General features: G+C 44.2%; 1 protein-coding gene across 1 annotated transcript in view; it reads right to left on the minus strand.

Moving 5' to 3' along the window:
• ATAD2 (ATPase family AAA domain containing 2) overlaps window positions 1-17,946 on the minus strand; it is a 315,004-nt gene that overhangs the window by 276,534 nt on the left and 20,524 nt on the right. Inside the window, exons 3-5 of the mRNA XM_086966184.1 lie at window positions 17,320-17,369; window positions 12,167-12,368; window positions 11,974-12,085 (exon numbers count right to left, since the gene is read on the minus strand). Of these exons, the coding sequence (XP_086822310.1) occupies window positions 11,974-12,085; window positions 12,167-12,368; window positions 17,320-17,369 (364 nt within the window). The remainder of the gene's footprint in view (window positions 1-11,973; window positions 12,086-12,166; window positions 12,369-17,319; window positions 17,370-17,946) is intronic.

A 17,946-nucleotide genomic window follows, 5' to 3' on the forward strand; every position in this document is an offset into this window, starting at 1 on the left:
CCTCGTCTATGTTTACCCGCTCCGCCCCCTCCCGCCGTGTCGCATTTCTCCTCCCCTCTCTTCCTTCCGTCCTGCCCGCCCCCTCCCCTGCCCGCCGTGTTACAGTGAAAGGCTTGTTCCCATTTAGGAGTCATCTCCGCGCGCAAGTCTATTATCGGAACTCTACTTCTAGTCAGTTCCAGCTTTGGTAAGGAAAACCTCCCGCCCGCCCACTTTAACTTTTTTATCGTACGTTAGTAACATTACCTTACAGATTTAAATCTGTACTCCATAGGACCCCCATCAGCGTCCACACGTGCATGGCCCCCATCCTTTGTGGCAACCTACGGGTAAGCTCAAATTCTGATTTTAAGTGCCCGTATCACTCACTTCACTTCTACGGACACCTCTGACCCCGGTCGTCACTACCAGTTCTCATTGCTTGCAGCATGGTTTTATTAAGTTCACAAGACCCGCTCACCTTGCGTCTTCCGGCACCGCTAATTACAAGTGTCACTTCTAGTTCTTACCGATCGCAGCATGTAATTTTTGCGTTCACCAGTCTGGCTCACCCTTCCGCCAGTATCACCCAGCTTAAGCATCCCACGATCGGAAAGAGCGCCCTTAGAAACGTATTAGACCCTAATTGAGTTTGAGTCCATTAAACGCTGCACTTTTATTGATGCTCAGCATTTTATTGATTAATTTACCACCGTATCAACCATGGCACACGTGGTATCTTTTTGCACTTAGACAGCCACAATCACAAATTTTTCACCATCATCTCTATTTCACAAAGGAGTAATCTTTTGACTTTCCCATGTTTGATCGATCTCACCCTCACTCACCCTCACCCACACTCACCCTCACCCTCACTCACCCTCAACCCCTCACTCACCCTCAACCCCTCACTCACCCTCACTCACCCTCACCCTCAACCCCTCACCCTCACCCTCACTCACCCTCAACACCTCACCCTCACTCACCCTCAACACCTCACCCTCACTCACCCTCAACCCCTCACCCTCACTCACCCTCAACCCCTCACCCTCAACCCCTCACTCACCCTCACTCATCCTCACTCATCCTCACTCACCCTCAACCCCTCACCCTCACTCACCCTCACTCACCCTCAACCCCTCACCCTCACTCACCCTCAACCCCTCACCTTCACTCACCCTCAACCCCTCACCTTCACTCACCCTCAACCCCTCACCCTCACTCACCCTCAACGCCTCACCCTCAATCACCCTCAACCCCTCACCCTCCCCCACCTTCACTCACCCTCACTCACCCTCACTCACACTCACTCACACTCACCCACCCTCAACCCCCCTCAACCCCTCATCCTCACTCACCCTCAACCCCTCACTCACCCTCAACCCCTCACCCTCACTCACCCTCAACCCCTCACCCTCAACCCCTCACCCTCAACCCCTCACCCTCACTCACCCTCAACCCCTCACCTTCACTCACCCTCAACCCCTCACCTTCACTCACCCTCAACCCCTCACCCTCACTCACCCTCAACCCCTCACCCTCACTCACCCTCAACCCCTCACCCTCACTCACCCTCAACCCCTCACCTTCACTCACCCTCAACCCCTCACCTTCACTCACCCTCAACCCCTCACCCTCAACGCCTCACCCTCAATCACCCTCAACCCCTCACCCTCCCCCACCTTCACTCACCCTCACTCACCCTCACTCACACTCACTCACACTCACCCACCCTCAACCCCCCTCAACCCCTCATCCTCACTCACCCTCAACCCCTCACTCACCCTCAACCCCTCACCCTCACTCACCCTCAACCCCTCACCCTCAACCCCTCACCCTCACTCACCCTCAACCCCTCACCCTCAACCCCTCACCCCAACCCCTCACCCCAACCCCTCACTCACCCTCACTCACTCTCACTCACCCTCAACCCCTCACCCACCCTCACCCACACTCACCCTCACCCTCACCCTCACTCACCCTCAACCCCTCACCCTCACTCACCCTCAACCCCTCACCCTCAACCCCTCACCCTCACTCAACCCCTCACCCTCAACCCCTCACCCTCACTCACCCTCAACCCCTCACCCTCAACCCCTCACCCTCACTCACCCTCACCCTCACTCACCCTCACTCACCCTCAACCCCTCACCCTCACTCACCCTCAACCCCTCACCCTCAACCCCTCACCCTCACTCACCCTCAACCCCTCACCCTCAACCCCTCACCCTCACTCACCCTCAACTCCTCACCCTCAACCCCTCACCCTCACTCACCCTCAACCCCTCACTCACCCTCAACCCCTCACCCACCCTCAACCCCTCACCCTCAACCCCTCACCCTCAACCCCTCACCCTCAACCCCTCACCCTCAACCCCTCACCCTCAACCCCTCACCCTCAACCCCTCACCCTCAACCCCTCACCCTCAACCCCTCACCCACACTCACCCACACTCACCCTCACCCACCCTCACTCACCCTCACCCTCACCCTCACTCACCCTCACCCTCACTCACCCTCAACCCCTCACCCTCCCTCACCCCCACTCACCCTCAACCCCTCACCCTCCCTCACCCTCATTCACCCTCAACCCCTCACCCTCACTCACCCTCAACCCCCCACCCTCACTCACCCTCAACACCTCACCCTCACACAGTGCAATAGGTCTCACAGGATTTTTTGTTAAAGCTTTTACAATTGTTTATTGCTTTTTTGATTTGTAATTCTTTAGCATTGGCTACAAAAAATAAAAATGCAAAAAATTTACAACAAAAAAACCCATAAACAATTCTAAAAGCACTAACTCTAATGCTGCGAGACCTATTGCATTTCTAATGCTTGTTTCACTAAGGGGTTACTCATGACATGAAACAGCAATACTCTAACTTCGTTCTAGGTGTCCGTTACCAAGATTTATATATTGAAAAATATATTTTATTACCCTTCTGCTTTGTTATTTCTAGGTCCCATACAAGATCATTACTGGGAACAGGCATTTCAAATTGAGCATTTTAAACATAAGTAAATATAGACTTCAAAGGGGCAGGGTCCAGCGTAAAACAGTTTTGTTTTGTTTGTTAAGTCTTGCTTTTGGGCCAATTTAAATGCTTACAGAGGGCACTGCTTTTGTACTGGTGTCATGGAGGATGGTGGATCACTGTAGTAATGTTCATGTTTGTACTGAGTGCCTTTTTCGGTTTTCAGGCATATGAATGTGGACTATTAATCGGATTAGAGTTCATCAAAGGAAGGTGCATGGTGCAGCAGCACTGAGGAAGCTTCAAGAATGAGCTGCAATGTCTTCTGAACTTAGCTTTTCTGGGTAACAACTGTTACAATGGCAACAACAAGATGATGTATGGAATGCTTGTATTAATCCAATTGTTCGGGCCACATCGAAGTACATTATTGTTCACTCACTCAGCCTCCTCAGTTTGGACCCAATCAAATGCAAACCTGTCCAGTCCTCCAGGAATTGTAACACAAGCAACCCAAGACCGGGTTTGCCCTGACAAACATCAAAGAACAAGAACACTTGTAACAATGCACTGTGGTTTTGATGGAAAAGCTTAGCTCCAAGCTAGGCCATCAGCAATTCAAAGAAACTACAGAATGTATCATCTAAAAAGCATAGCAAACAAAAAAAGCTTACCTAGTTTATTTTGAGAACCTTAAGCAGCTGTCCTACATGAAAGGGTAACATGTATGAAAGTATCAGATGGAGATCACTGCACAGTGTCCGATCTTGTTATCACTCCACTACCCAAAAATCATCTCTTTCCAGAATGCAAAGAGTAAGAGCACGATTTTAACAGCAAGCAGCTTAATCAAGTTATGGAGCAATAGGATATACATCACACTTTAAAGCAGTTAACATAAAAAAGTGAAGGGAATGTCTACGCACAGGTCATCATTCTTTATGAGAAGAGTGATATTTAAACCAACAGTCTTCATATTCTGGATCAGGGATGCAACTACACCTGAACTTCGAGGGTGGTGCGGGAAGATGGGGTGGGTCCAAGACTCTGAGCCAGGGGCGGCTTGAGCACTGGTGGCAGCAGTTATTGTCTTTGTTGGTGCTCTCCTCCCCTATAACCTCCTTCTCCACCATGAATTCCCTCACTACCACTCCCCAAAAGTGAACCTAATCTCTCCATAGACCCTCTGCCGCACATTTCATTTTTTCATAGGGCTACTCGCAGTTCACTCACATTCACTTGTGAGCTGCATGGTAGACATTCTTTGTAGCCGGCATGTTAACCCTCCACGCTACTTTACAAGGAGCCATAACTGCCACTAGATAAAATTCCGAACTCTCATCAGTAGGAACATTAATCGCCAGTGTATCTTGACATTTTTATTGTTGCCTGAAAACTGCCTGATTTACACGGAAGTGCTTTCAAACTAAAAATTATTTTTGAAACACAGCGTCCCCCACCAAAGTCAATGCCAAGCGAGGCTACACTGGCCAACAAGCGTTTCCAGAAATGGTTCACAGCTAAACTCATAGCCAATATGTGAGGAAAAAGATATGCGGGTGTGATACTTACCCCAAATTCTAGCAAGCAAAACAAATTAACAGATTTCCTGTTGATGATTTAAGGGAGAGTAGACTTCTTTTTTTAACTTTTGGGATCAAATTTGCTAAAATGCCACAGACCCTTATTCATGATATATTCCAGTACTTTCATGGTGCACCAGGGAAGCCTGGACTTTCCTAGGAGTATTTTTTCCTCGAGTGTCTTTAATCAGCCATACTATCCTAGGTGCCCTGTCATACTTCCTTATTGAGAGGCAATTGTAAGTTGTATGAATATAGTGTGGGGCAATTATTCCATTTAGTTGTAAATTATCTGGGAGGTAACAGACCAGACCTTAACCGCATGTACAAGGTCTGAATGACCCTAGGTCTAGCAATAGCCAAGCACAATATAGCAATACACCCCACTTTTCGGGGGGGGTGGAGATGGTACAGAGTTTGGGGGACTGGAGGAATGATATGGGCCTAAGTATGGTAGCAGAAAAAATGGTTTATAAAAACAAAGGCTGTCCCATAAACTGGAAGAAAATATGGGGCAAGTGGAGTTAATATTGTGGAATACTAAGTGTTTCTTCTTTGCAAGATTCTGACCCCGCCGTTGGGTGTGTTAGCTTCCCCTCCAAGGCTGGCGGTGGGTGAGAAAAGGGTGGATACTCGTCAGATATGCAATAGCGTCGTGGAATCCTAATACTGTGCCACTATGACAAATTGTGGCATAATGCCTTCTTTTCTGGTAACAATAAAAAAAAAATCAAATGTCATGTGTCAGAATATACTTTCATTATACCAGGATCATAATTTTTTCATGGATGAGTCCCTGATGTCAAGGAGTACATTCAATATTACAGTCAGAAATTTACCATGAACAAAGTCATGGGTACCTCTAAAAATTCCCTCCGGTATTCAAGGGTCAGCATTTTGCCATAGACACACCCTATAAAATCAGTACAGGAAATCTTATTACAAGTGTTACCTCAAATATCAGTTCCAACATTTTGCTATGGATCCACCCGTTATGCTAAGAATTAGGTGAATCATGTCAGGGCCTTCGGCCGGTGTGTTGGTACGTGTTCTGTGGACCTGCCACTGGGTAGGATTGGGCTCTCTCAGGCAGCTGGAGTCCCCAAAGCCAATGTTGTCTTAATAGAAGCATGTCAGGGCCTGCAGTTTGCCATAGCCGATACCTCCCATCCATTTGGTATTGGTGTCCTTTTCCATAAGGTAAGAATAACCTCCAGAATGCCAGACAAGAAGCACACTTGTACCCATAACACACATACACTCAAACATTCTCACTTTATCTTTTGTACTCTTTCGTACATTTGTACTGTCTCGTACACAGACCCTACCACTCACACTTCCATTAGTCAATCTGCATTTATTGGGTAGAAAAGCTTGCACTGCTGCTTCTGCTATGCCAGTCTTGCCTTTTAGTGAAGCTTCATAAAAAACATTTATACGCTAATCCAAAAAATAATATAGTGCCTTATCAATGTTTGTGACAAGTATGATGTGAATGAAAAGTGCATTTCCTTAAAATAGCTGTACCGGACTTTTATTTGGCTGCATGTGTGGCTCAAGCAGTTACAGTATTGGAAATTAACGAATCCACGTTCTAACATTTAAACATCCCAGCATCCAACTGATCTTACGAAATACTAGACTTCTTCGGCATCCAGTAACACATTGTATGGTGGGTCTCAAAAACCCAAAAATGCAATGTAAAAAATAAAATAAAAACACTGTCTCGGAATGACAAACTTCAATTCCAACTACCGGGTTCCTCTGGCGGCCTTTAAAACCTAAACCACTTGAGTGGCTCCCTTCCTGATATTGGATGTCACCAAAAGGGACAGAGTGCACTCATTCTTGGGATTATTCATCTGATTAACTCTTACCAATCAAGTGCTAAGAAAGGGATGGCATCCAAAAATAATAGGAACCTACCAGCAAATTAAAAAAATAACTTGAGACTAGATTAGGTACCTCCTTGCTGCAAATAAGATTTTCAGCTTTATGAATATAGTAACCATAGTAAACACAGTCATTAGTGCTAGAGTGGGCTATTGCAACTCAGTTTATCTGGGCTTACTTAAGAAGTCACTGCACAAAGTATACCCTACACAATGATGAAGGTAGACAAGGAGTAGTCCTCACTTCATGCAATTACACATGTCTGGCAATGGCCTCATTACGCTGGTTGCCCGTAAGTGAGCAGATCACGTTTATGGCCCATATTTTGCCTTGCCCATATTTTGCTTCATAACTTCAGTAGTTAACAGCCAAATTATCTAGCTGGTATAAAGCGTCTTAACAAATTCAGACCAGCCAATCAATGCCTTGTAGGTTCCTACATTTAAGTACACCATATCTACTTGCAGAGCCTTTCCTAAAGCTGACACAACAAATTATAGTGGGTTACATTCTCAGAGAAGAAACAAGACCGACTCTGGTCTCAAGGTAATATCGACCACCTCATAGGCTTCGCACTCAGTACAAAGATCTGATCCCATTACCAAAAAGTTCTGATGTGACATTCAAGAGGAAGACTGAGGTTCTTATTCCAGTTTGAAACAGGACATGAATGGTACTAGATTCATATAATCTAACTAGCAGCACGTCCGGACGTTGTTCGGGTATGAATTGCTGCCGGCCAGTAGTATATTGTTTTGTAGGATTTCGTTCTGATAGCATTTCTTATTTGTGACAGGCCTGTGAAACGCTCAGATTCACAGTGCACTGCTGATGCACTTAAGAGTGCGCGTTCAGTAGTGTGTGAACTCTAGTTTCCCTACTTTATTTTTCCTTGCAATATTATATAGTGCGAACTCGACAACATGGCATGAGCACAATTTACATTACAGAAGAAAACATTCATTTGTGGTAGGCACGGGGAGACAAAGCGATTTGCCTAGAATCACAGGATGTTGAGCTGATGCCGAGATTCGAACGAAGCTCCCCAGCTCTAAAGTTCACAATTTTAGAACTTGTGACGGGAGGTGTGTCTAAAAGTGTATGTTGTGCTGGCCATCAATGAGAGAGACCTGTGCATTTTTCAAACGGGTGGTGAAAAAAATATGAGTATGTTGCTTGAGATAAGGGCCGCCGTGCCACCAATGTACTTACCGGGGGAGGGTAAACACCCATTATTCCGCAACTTTCTTTCCGCATACCATCACGCCGTATACTTTCATTACGAAAGTACCATGCCATTAGAACGCATGGCATTACATTTTATATGCTTTTACCACGCATAAATTTACAACGAAATTCGTTGTAAATGCATTATTGGTAAAAGCATATTTTTTGAATGTTTGGATAAGGTAACTATGGGTATAGGGGTATATGTTTTGGGGTACTGATGAATATGTTTTGGGGTGTTTGGGTATTTTAAGGGTTCAGATATATTTTTGGGGTATGGGGTATAGGGGTAGTTTTAGGGTTTAGGGATAGGTATGGGTTTTGGGGTACAGGGGTATTTTAAGGTTTCAGGGCTAGGTTTGGGTTTTGGGGTACAGGGGTATTTTTAGTGTTAAAGGCTAGGGTTGGGTTTTGGGGTAGGTTCGGGTTTTGGGGTACAGGGTTATTTTTAGGGTTCAGGGCTAGGTTTGGGTTTTGGGGTACGGGTAGTTTAAGGGTTCAGGGATAGGTTTGAGTTTCGGGGTAAAGGGTATATTTATAGGGTTAAGATGGGTTAGTGTTGAAGGGTGTTGGGGTATTTTAAGGAGTAAGGGTGGGTTATGATTATGGGGTACAGGGGTATTTAAAAGGAGCAGGGTGGGATTAGCACACGATATGAGACATGGCATGAAGGGCGGAACGTACCACACGCCCCCAGCGTTTGTCACGCCCCCATCACACGCCCACAGCACAACGCAGATATGCCCACAAGGGACTACTTTGCTGGCACGGTTCTTTTACCTTTTAAATGTATATGGTGGGCATCTGCATAGCTTTAGTCCTTCTGCTGCAACTGCCCTTTCCAACACTGTATTGGGCGTTGTGATTGGTGCTGTGGTCCCTGAGATTACCCGCCTCAAAGGTTTGGGCTCTCTCTTTATTATATTAGTATGGATATGGATTGGATTAAACATATAAATATATTATGGTTAGGGCCATAAATAAATTGCTGCACAATGCACCGTAGGTTGCCACTGGTGTCAAAATATTGTAGCACTCAAACTGAATGGCCAAGTTATCCCTTTTAGCACTGGAATCTCTAAGAGGAGTTTGTCAAGTTGTTCCATGGCTAAGGCACCAAACATAGGCATAAACAGTCCAGCACCTATTTGGACACTGGTGTGGATAAAGATCTTGATCACAGTGGTTGCTTGGTGATATCCCTGTTAAGAGAATTCTAACAGCTCACTTATGAGGACAAACTCCTTCACCCAGTAAGCTGGGACTCAAACCCCAGGATCAACGTCCCAATTTCTCAAACTCTCCAAGGACAAAAAAAAAAGCCTAATACCCCAAAGGAGAAAATGGGAGGACCAGTGACAAAGTAAACAGTCTCCTCGATGCTTGAAGGTGAAGAGGTCATTCATCAAACCAGAGGGTGCTATGTGGCTATTGCACAGCTGGCTGCGGTCCCTTGTGGCTTCTGTGCAGTCACAGCCTCTTGAGGTGTCCTCCATGCAGATCTTTCGAGTCATCTAGGACTATACCTCTACTGCGTGTTCAGTCTGGCAGAGACGGTCAAGCTCCTCTTTAGAGGCTGGTAGGCCACACTCCCTCTACAGGCTCACCAGAAGGCTACTCCAAACACTCTTCAGGGCCTTAGGGTCCAATCTGAAAAAAGAGGGAACAGCCAAACCGCTATTCCATTCCTAGCTCTTAATGATTCTTCTCCATTGATGGTGGACCCCCCTCAGGTAAGAGTCAATTCATTTGATTAAAGTATTGGCTTAGGAGGTTAGTACTCAATTTTCTCTAGAAGCCAACAGGCCTATTCACCTTCTGCATGTCTTTGGGTCCCTTCAATACGAGAAAGGCATTTTCTTACCGGATGATCTTTGTAGGGTGGGTATGCCGGTTTAAACAGCATAGACTGATTCTAGAACATAGCAGTAAAGATGGGTGAATTTCACTATTGCCAGGGGTGACTTACATAAAAGACAAGCAGCTAGCTACCCTCGTTTTGAGGAGTGGCTCAAAAAGTATTAGAGTATTTAAATAGCACGTTCCAATCCCCGCACAGGGTCTAAAGTGCTTTTGAATGATTGAGCAAGAGGCTACTAACTTTTTGTGCTTGGTTGATAGACTGTTTTCAAGTGGTCCATGTGAAAATATTTGGCATCATGTAGGAGGTGGACACTGTGGGGAACTTGTAAGAACACTTACTCATGGTGTTAAGTAAAGGTAAGTTTGCCATAAGAAGAGAAAACTACCATACAGTGTACGGAGACAAATGCAATGGTGTGTATACTTAGAATAACTCTACAGAATAAAAAAAATTAGGAGATCCATCCAGATACTGTAAAAGAGCATGGGTCCACCCACTTAAGGTACAGCGTAGACACGGCAGATGCTTTGGGCCCAGTCTGGATAAGGTCTGAAGTCCACCCAGAAATGGCAAAGGGAAAGACAAACAACTTAGTGGAGGGTCTAGGATGTGCTACCCAGAAGTGGCAGTGGCCATCCAGCGTAGGCAATATTTGGAAGAATGGGTACAGAATAAGGACAGGACAGTTTTCAGGAGGCAGTGTGTGGGGGCAAAGGGGACAGACACAGTGGCCCATGTCCTTGCCAGAGACTACTTCGTAAACACCAGCACACTCCAAAAATGTCAAAGACATGACATAGGTGCAGGACATTTGTTGTGGGGGCCTAACAGACACCTGCAAGGGGAGACAATAGGCACTACACATTGGCCTCTCTCTATCCTTCGCTCCAAGGGGTTTAGGTAAAGCCTGTGCTCCTCACTAGAGAATATACTGCTACTACAGAAAAGGGGATGGCAGCACAGATTCACCAAGCTAAGTAGCTGACCTTTTATTTAACTAACTCTATGGTTCAATTTACTGACATCAACACTGAAAAAGGAATCCTCTTGGATACATTCTGTAAGTGAGTTTTTGATACAGCTACATACTGCCTTACCCCTCCAACCCCAAGATTTTATGTTCAGAGTCTCCAAACATGGCTGTAGTCAACACCACTCTATACAGTCTACTTCTACCTCTATATAATTCAAGATCATGACGAACATTTATAGCTTCTTGTCCCTAATCATGCGCTATTCATAAGTACTGAATGAAGAATATACGCAGCTGACTGAGGCAAAGTACCATCTGTGTGGTCTTTAATTCGGACCTGGGACAACCAACATTTCAAATTCAACTGAAGAGCACCAGTTAGATGGCCCATTAAATTCTTCATTCATGAGCAGTGTTTTCATAACAGTTTCATCATTTAATAGACATTGTAAAATCATCATAGCCATACCTAATCACCCAAGTTTTGATGGGTCATTTAACAGCAAGATGACAAGTGAATGGTTCCAATTCTGGTTACGTTCGGCTACGCTCTAGTCTCTAATGCTCAAAGAAGAGATACAAGACCAACTTGCCTCAGCTTGATCTGAATATTTGTGCACCATTTATTAACACAGCTTGAATTTTTCCAGGTATCGCATTTTAATAATGGTAGAGATGGCACAAGTCAGATGGAATTTTGGCCGCCAGATTTTTTGCTCAAAGTATTAATCTTGATTAAGCTGCAGCAATATTTTACTTCGGAGTTCTGAGCATTGTATAACTCAACATACTGTCTTCATGGTTGAGATGCACTGCAAGGCCAACTATGAGGCTGCTGCTACAGCTCATGCCACTCATCACGTTTTGAAAGGATTGGAGGAAAGAAATGCAGATATTGAACCACAGATATCAGCGGTAGTAGCAGTAAGGAAAAAGGTTGCTGCTGGGTACAAGCATTCTTGATGAGTGGAGGTAAACAAATCTCCCTGGCGAATCTATGTTTAATTACAAAAAATAAGACCGTTGTGCACAATAAAAGCAGATGGAGATTGTCTTTCCAATAAACTATTGTCCACCTCTGCAGTTTCAAAATTTGTTGGAAACAAAAACAGCACAAAAATATACATACTGCCATCAGCATCATTTGAATGGGGACCATGAGCTAATGCCCATGACCTTGCAGAAGAATATTGAATATTGTTTCATCTCATACACAAAACAAATGATTTACATTTTACCTTTATCTAAAACAAATGTGACTACAGTTAGCTGCTCTCCAATTCTTTTTCACATTGGTGGACAATTTAAGCCAAATGTTGGAAAAACAATGTATTTTCAAATTGTACTGAAGGAAAAAGTGTCTAAGTGGAACTCAAATGCTTCCCTACAATCGCATCGTAAAAATCACCTAAGATTTTCATTTAACAAAGTGTTTGCGTGCTTTCACTTTCAACTTCTCTCAAAAAAGATGCTTACTTCTTCAGTGTCATTGAAGGTCTCTGTATCATTGAGATCATCAAGTTCTCTCATTCTGCGGCGGCGCATCTTCTTCATGTCATCCATCTTTGCAAGTACAGCTTCTGCAGTGCTTTTAAAATAATGTGATAGGTAAGTGCTTCTACTCATTATTCTTGTGCAATACATGAAAGTATGTGTTAAGTGTACTAACTTGGTTATAAGTTTATCAAACAGAACAGATTGATTGGTGGTGGAGTATCGGCTCCTACGGATTCTACCACTTCGGCGTACTTCCACATTCTCTTCATGGACAGGTTCACAAGCTTTGTCTGCGCTTCTTGTCCGGAGGCCCCTTGAGACTGGGACATCTGTATCAACCGGTTCTTCTACTGTTTTTTCAGCCTCTTCCTGATCTATAGGTAACATTGAAATGAGTTAATCAAAAAATGAGACCAAGTGCAAGTAAACCTACATGGATGCAGGATTGCTTCAAAACTAAGAGCTGCTAACTTCCATGAAAGACCTGACCTCCCATAGCATCCAAGCTAAAACAACATACAAAAGAAATCTGCATCAATCTATCCAAACACTCTCAGAATAAAATATCCAAAATTTCAATCACCTACTCCATACCAAAGCGGTTATTTATAATTGCTGCCATTCTATTTTTAGAATATTGGGGCTATGACATCAAGCACTTAAAATAAGTCATTCACTTCTTTATTTTATCTATTTTTTTGTGTTCAACTGTTTTTAAAGTCAGTGCACTTTGAAGAGGTTCAAAAATGTACTATTAAAATGGTGTTCTTTACATGTCTCCCACGGCCATCTTAGGGGTGCTTTTGTTTTGAGGTCTAGTTTTTCTTGAGAGACATGCGCTACATGGCCTACTCAAATTAGGTTGCAGCACGCATGCGCCACTGGCTCAGCAAAGGCAAGCCAATCAGCACCTCGACCATGCTACACCTTTTGTATTAACATCAACCACCCTTTGTATGGTAAATTTGACATACACCCTGAGCAGTTACTTGCTTATGTCTACTTCCAGCATTCAGCCAATCCTAGAAGAGTTGGCTGTCTGCTCAAGCTGGCTCCTCAATCTCCACCAAAGGAATCTTCTCCACCAGCGGAGTCCTTTTGACCAGATATTCTACTGAATCAAAGAGCTATCAATGTTTTACTATGCAATACTTGCACAGCAGTGGCCCACATCAAGCCAATGACATACTATTTGACCAGAAACAGGACATTTTACTCCTAACTGAACCATGGTTGTCCCCTAGCATTAATCCTTTTATTAACAAGCCAATTGCAACCTATTTCAGGATCTAGAGAAGACCGTATGACATAAGGGGGATGGTGCAATGGTCAGCTACTAGGTCAGCCTTGCCCTAAAAACAGAGCTCTTTGACACAAGTCACCACAATTGACCATGTAGCATCTTTCTTAAAAATACTAAATTTAATTCTTCTTTATTGTCCCTCAAATACACCAGTCAAACAATTTGACACACTATCTGAATATATTTGTTCTAACTGCCTAAACAAAAGCAATGTTCCAGTTATAGGAGATTTGAAATCATGGTTATAGGACTTCCCACGGAAAGGACTCCCAATTTTAAGAAAAACTTGGAAATCTTTAAAATTAGACCCAATTTTTAGGTTTCAATTAATTTATTAGGTTTTTCATAGTACAAAACTAGAAATGGGCATTCCTGCCCTGAACAAAGAGCAAACATTTTCTTCACCCCATTGCCAGTAACTTTCGGAGGGAACACAGTCACAACAGAATGGTTGGCCCACATCTGCTCTCTTTGCCCGCCACACGCCACATTTCAATATGCCTGATACCCTGCTAATATATACTTCTTATTGTCCAATAGACTAATGTCTCCGAGTCTATTAGAGGAAGTCAAGCCTCTGTTGTGGTCGTTCAGGAACTTAGTACATTGTCCAACATTTTGTGAAACCTGTGGGCCTCCCCTTGTGAACTGTATGCTATTTTCTCATTTAAAAGTAATTACCAGAGCTTCGGAAGCCATATTTCCAGAGATGGCGCCAGTACCAAAATGGTTTGTTTGGTGGCCAATAGTCAGCAGGAAATCGTTTTGCCTCTTAACTGAATGTAGTGTGCTTGTCTCAGCTACCAAGTCCCCTAAAACGACTGGCGTAAGGTTTTGATTTCTCTACGCTCAATTCAGGATACTGTATTCAGCACATTCCTGCAGAAGACCTAGTTGGAGTCACGTCTGAAGTATGTGCATGACTCTACCGCATTCTCAATTTTCAGCAGGATGGCGAGCTTGTCTGATCTACAATATCTAGTTGTGAGAGGATGTAGTGATAACAGTATACTTTGTAAAGAGTTTGTTGCCAATTTGTGAGGTGTGCAAATGTATTCACCCATAAGTAAAGGGTGTCCAAGGTTTCTGTTCCAGCATGACACTAAAATCTTTTTCCGACTAGTGATGGAGGATTGCTCCTCCACCTTCTTTGAGGTAAAGCTCTCTGGCAGGCCCATCCAGCACAGTGAATTCGAAGTCAGCCAAATGGGCACACTGACGCTTCAACAGGATCACACAATCTATTTGATTGGACTATGACTAGGGGGCTAGTGAGATCCCATGTACCTCAGGGGCACACTCCCCCTTCAGCTACAGTAGAGGAGGAGGACTCTGACCACTCTTCCCAGGCCAGCCAAGACTATGTTCAGCCAGTTCCGCTTAACAAGCGGAGCAAGAAGTCTTCATCTTCTAGTATGATCCACAGTAGTCCTCTTGATATTGTTGGACTTCACTCCTGATGGGATAATACATTCTCCTTCTTCAGAATGGTTCCCTATGTCAGAAGTACCAGAGTATGTCCAGACTCACCTTCATAAAGGCTTCGAGAAGAAAATAGGAAAACCGGATGGCAGCAGAATGTCCTCGACCTTCTCTACTGGGCAAGGTGGTGGACACCCCAGATGTGGATCCCAATATGGTCACTTTTGTTAAAAAGTTTGCCAAACATGGGTATTGATAGCGCCTCGCAATATTAACACAAGTTATTAGACATCTCCGGCTTGCTAATAAAAATTATGGAAATGGTTTGTAAGGCTACAGAAGATGGTTTGCCAGTGGATCCTGAAGTCTTGAGGGGTTGGGCCCAGCAGGCGGTCTGCAACCTGGGCAATGTAAATTGTGCCATGTCGGCGAAATGGAGATGCTCAATCCTTATTCGGATAGATCCCACGTTGTCTGTATTAGCTATGGCGGAGCCTGGTCCGGAGTTCAACGGCCTGTTCTTTGGCAGCCGCTTCAAAGACTTGGGAAAGTTTGCCATAACCTTTACAGCCCTTGACTAAGTTCAGTCGTCTACCAAGAGGATATTTTATCCTGCTTTTTTGGGTGGGCCAGGTGTTTCAGGGAACCCTCACAGGGCGAATGTTACTGCCAAATTTCCTCAACATGCATATGTGGCACAAAGCAGAGGGGGTTGGAACAATCCCACCAGGAGTTCCATCTACTTCCCCTCCAGGTCCAGAGGTGATAGAGGACGTTTCCACAAAATTTCCCCAAGACGGGCCTCCTCCATAGGGGGGCCCAACGGTAAGATACTTTCCGGTGTCAGATGTATCTCAAGGGAGCAGGATTGCCTTATTCAATCACAACTGGTTTTTGATTACAGAAGTCTGTTGGGTGTTATGGCGGTCAAGTTGGATTTTTATGCATCAGCCAAGGTGATCGGTTCTCTTCAGATGTGATTGCCCAAATAGAACAGGAATTTCACAGACTCTGATCCAAATAGGTCATTCTCAACATCATCCCGCAGGATTTGCCAATACACTTTTTCCTCATACACAAGAAAGGGGGACGGGGCACAGATTAGTTTTAAATACACACAATTTCAATGCGTGGGTCGATTAGTAATTTCTAAATGTAAGGGACACCTACAGAGGGATCTTCTTGAGGAAGGAGATTGGTTAGTGCATCTCGATTTGAAGAAAGATCATCTTTGTTCCCATCTTTTGCCGGCAGACATTTTCTCCAATTTCAATGGCAAGATCTTTGGTTTGAGTTCAAAGTCTTGCCGTTTGACATGACCTCTGCTTAAACGATCCCTTTAATTTGGGAACAAATCTAATGAACTGAACTGCTAAGAGTGGAGGCCTAGTGAACTACACCTGTATTGATGCTTAGAATCAAAGAGCTATAAACACTGTACAATTCCAATAACAGCAAAAAGGTGGATGCTACTGCAGGTTGGTCTTCATACTGGGCATCGTAGACCTCAATGAATGATGCTACATTACACCTTGCAGTAGCAATAAAGTACTTTCTCTTTACTGAAGATAAGCACTGGGCTGGGCAATGTAATTACTTAGTCTGTTGGCTAACTTTTGAGTTCTGAACTCCTGCCATTCACACTACCTCCTACTCTGACAGTCAAGTACAGAAAGGGATGTACTTGGCCCAGTTACAGACTAATCTTAACCACCACGGTTGGAGTCCACAAGCCAGTCTATCCTGTGGCCCCATAAATGAGGACTGGCACATCTGGAGTTCCAAATACCAATATTGGCCATGCATGACGTGTTGCTTAAGCATTATTAAACAAGAAGGAATCCACTCTTTACAGTGTTAGTGATCCCTACAATGGTGGGGAGCACATAGTGTTGTATAAATACCCCTCACACACCAACAGGCCCCTTGGTGTCATGCTTCATCATCGGGGTCTTCGCACCCCTCTACGGGATGCGGCGTGCTACGACTCACGGCTACGTAGGAGCACTGAAAGTGGACTATGTGTTGATGTGTGTGAAGGAAATAAATGTGAGTGGTGAGGTGAAAGAGTGATAGTTAAAAGATACCTGGCTCGTAGGAGAAAAAATAATAAAAAGTTTTTATTAAGCCCTCGGCTGGTATCGTTAAAAAAGTGCAGGGTGAGGTTGTTTATACTAATTAGGGTACATCAACCTCTAAAGTGCGTCAACATGTTTCGGAGTAACAAGGACTCCTTCAGGACGAGGATGTGCACTATTATCCCCACCTTACTCACATGTATGTAGATGTCAAAGTGTGCTTTACAAAAATAAAATAGGTGAAATGTACCTAATCGTGTTATATTGAATGTAGTCTGTTGCACCCAATTGGCGTTGTTAATACAGAACTTCTGGACAAAGGCTAACTGGCCTCATGAGCCAAGGCGTGGTATTGGGGGTTCTTTTGTCTTCGTGCTCAATGTAGCAACGGTTACTGCCAAGTCTGGTAGGCTGTCATCCCCTCAACGCGGCTCCAACGGTATGCTTAAGCAACCTTACTATTTTAATATTACTACAGACAATCAAATGTTTAATATGTTTAAACTCATCCTCCAATATTACCTTCATTGATCCTTCCATTAGTTTTTGCATTGGCCTGCAGCTCGGTTGACCTAAGAGTGAAAAGAAAATATATTTAGAGCTTTGCTTCTATCCCAACTTAAAACTAATTAACTCTTCACAGTGAAAACACTCTGGAACGTCTAGAAATAATTGAGTGGGCCTAAAACCTACATGAATCAGCAGTTAAAGTTATCCATTAAAGTTATGGTTAACAGACTGGCCCATCAAACATATTTACACAACACAAGCAATAAATATTATTTGGCTATTAGTTCCCTGAATCTATGTACAACTTGTACTTTGATGTATGTGCAAACCGCAATTTAAAAAACAACTAAGAACGATGATTCCAACTTACATAAGAGACTCCAACATAAACCGGAGAACAAAAGCCTCAGATATGTGCACTGTGAGCGGCTGGGATTCTGTTGCAGTAACACCCACACTTTTTGCCAGACTACTGAATCACTTTTGAATTGATGTGAACTGGGTCCCTGCCAATCAAGTTCCCAGGACCGGAGTTCTTCCCCCAAAACCCAATAGGCATCCCTGGCCACAGGTCAGCCCCTGGAAATGGTACCACAGGTACCCAGGGCACGGTGACAAGGGAAGACCTAAGGACTGCAG

This window comes from Lissotriton vulgaris, chromosome 4_1, assembly GCF_964263255.1.
Source record: "Lissotriton vulgaris chromosome 4_1, aLisVul1.2, whole genome shotgun sequence".
Lineage (NCBI taxonomy): Eukaryota > Metazoa > Chordata > Amphibia > Caudata > Salamandridae > Lissotriton > Lissotriton vulgaris.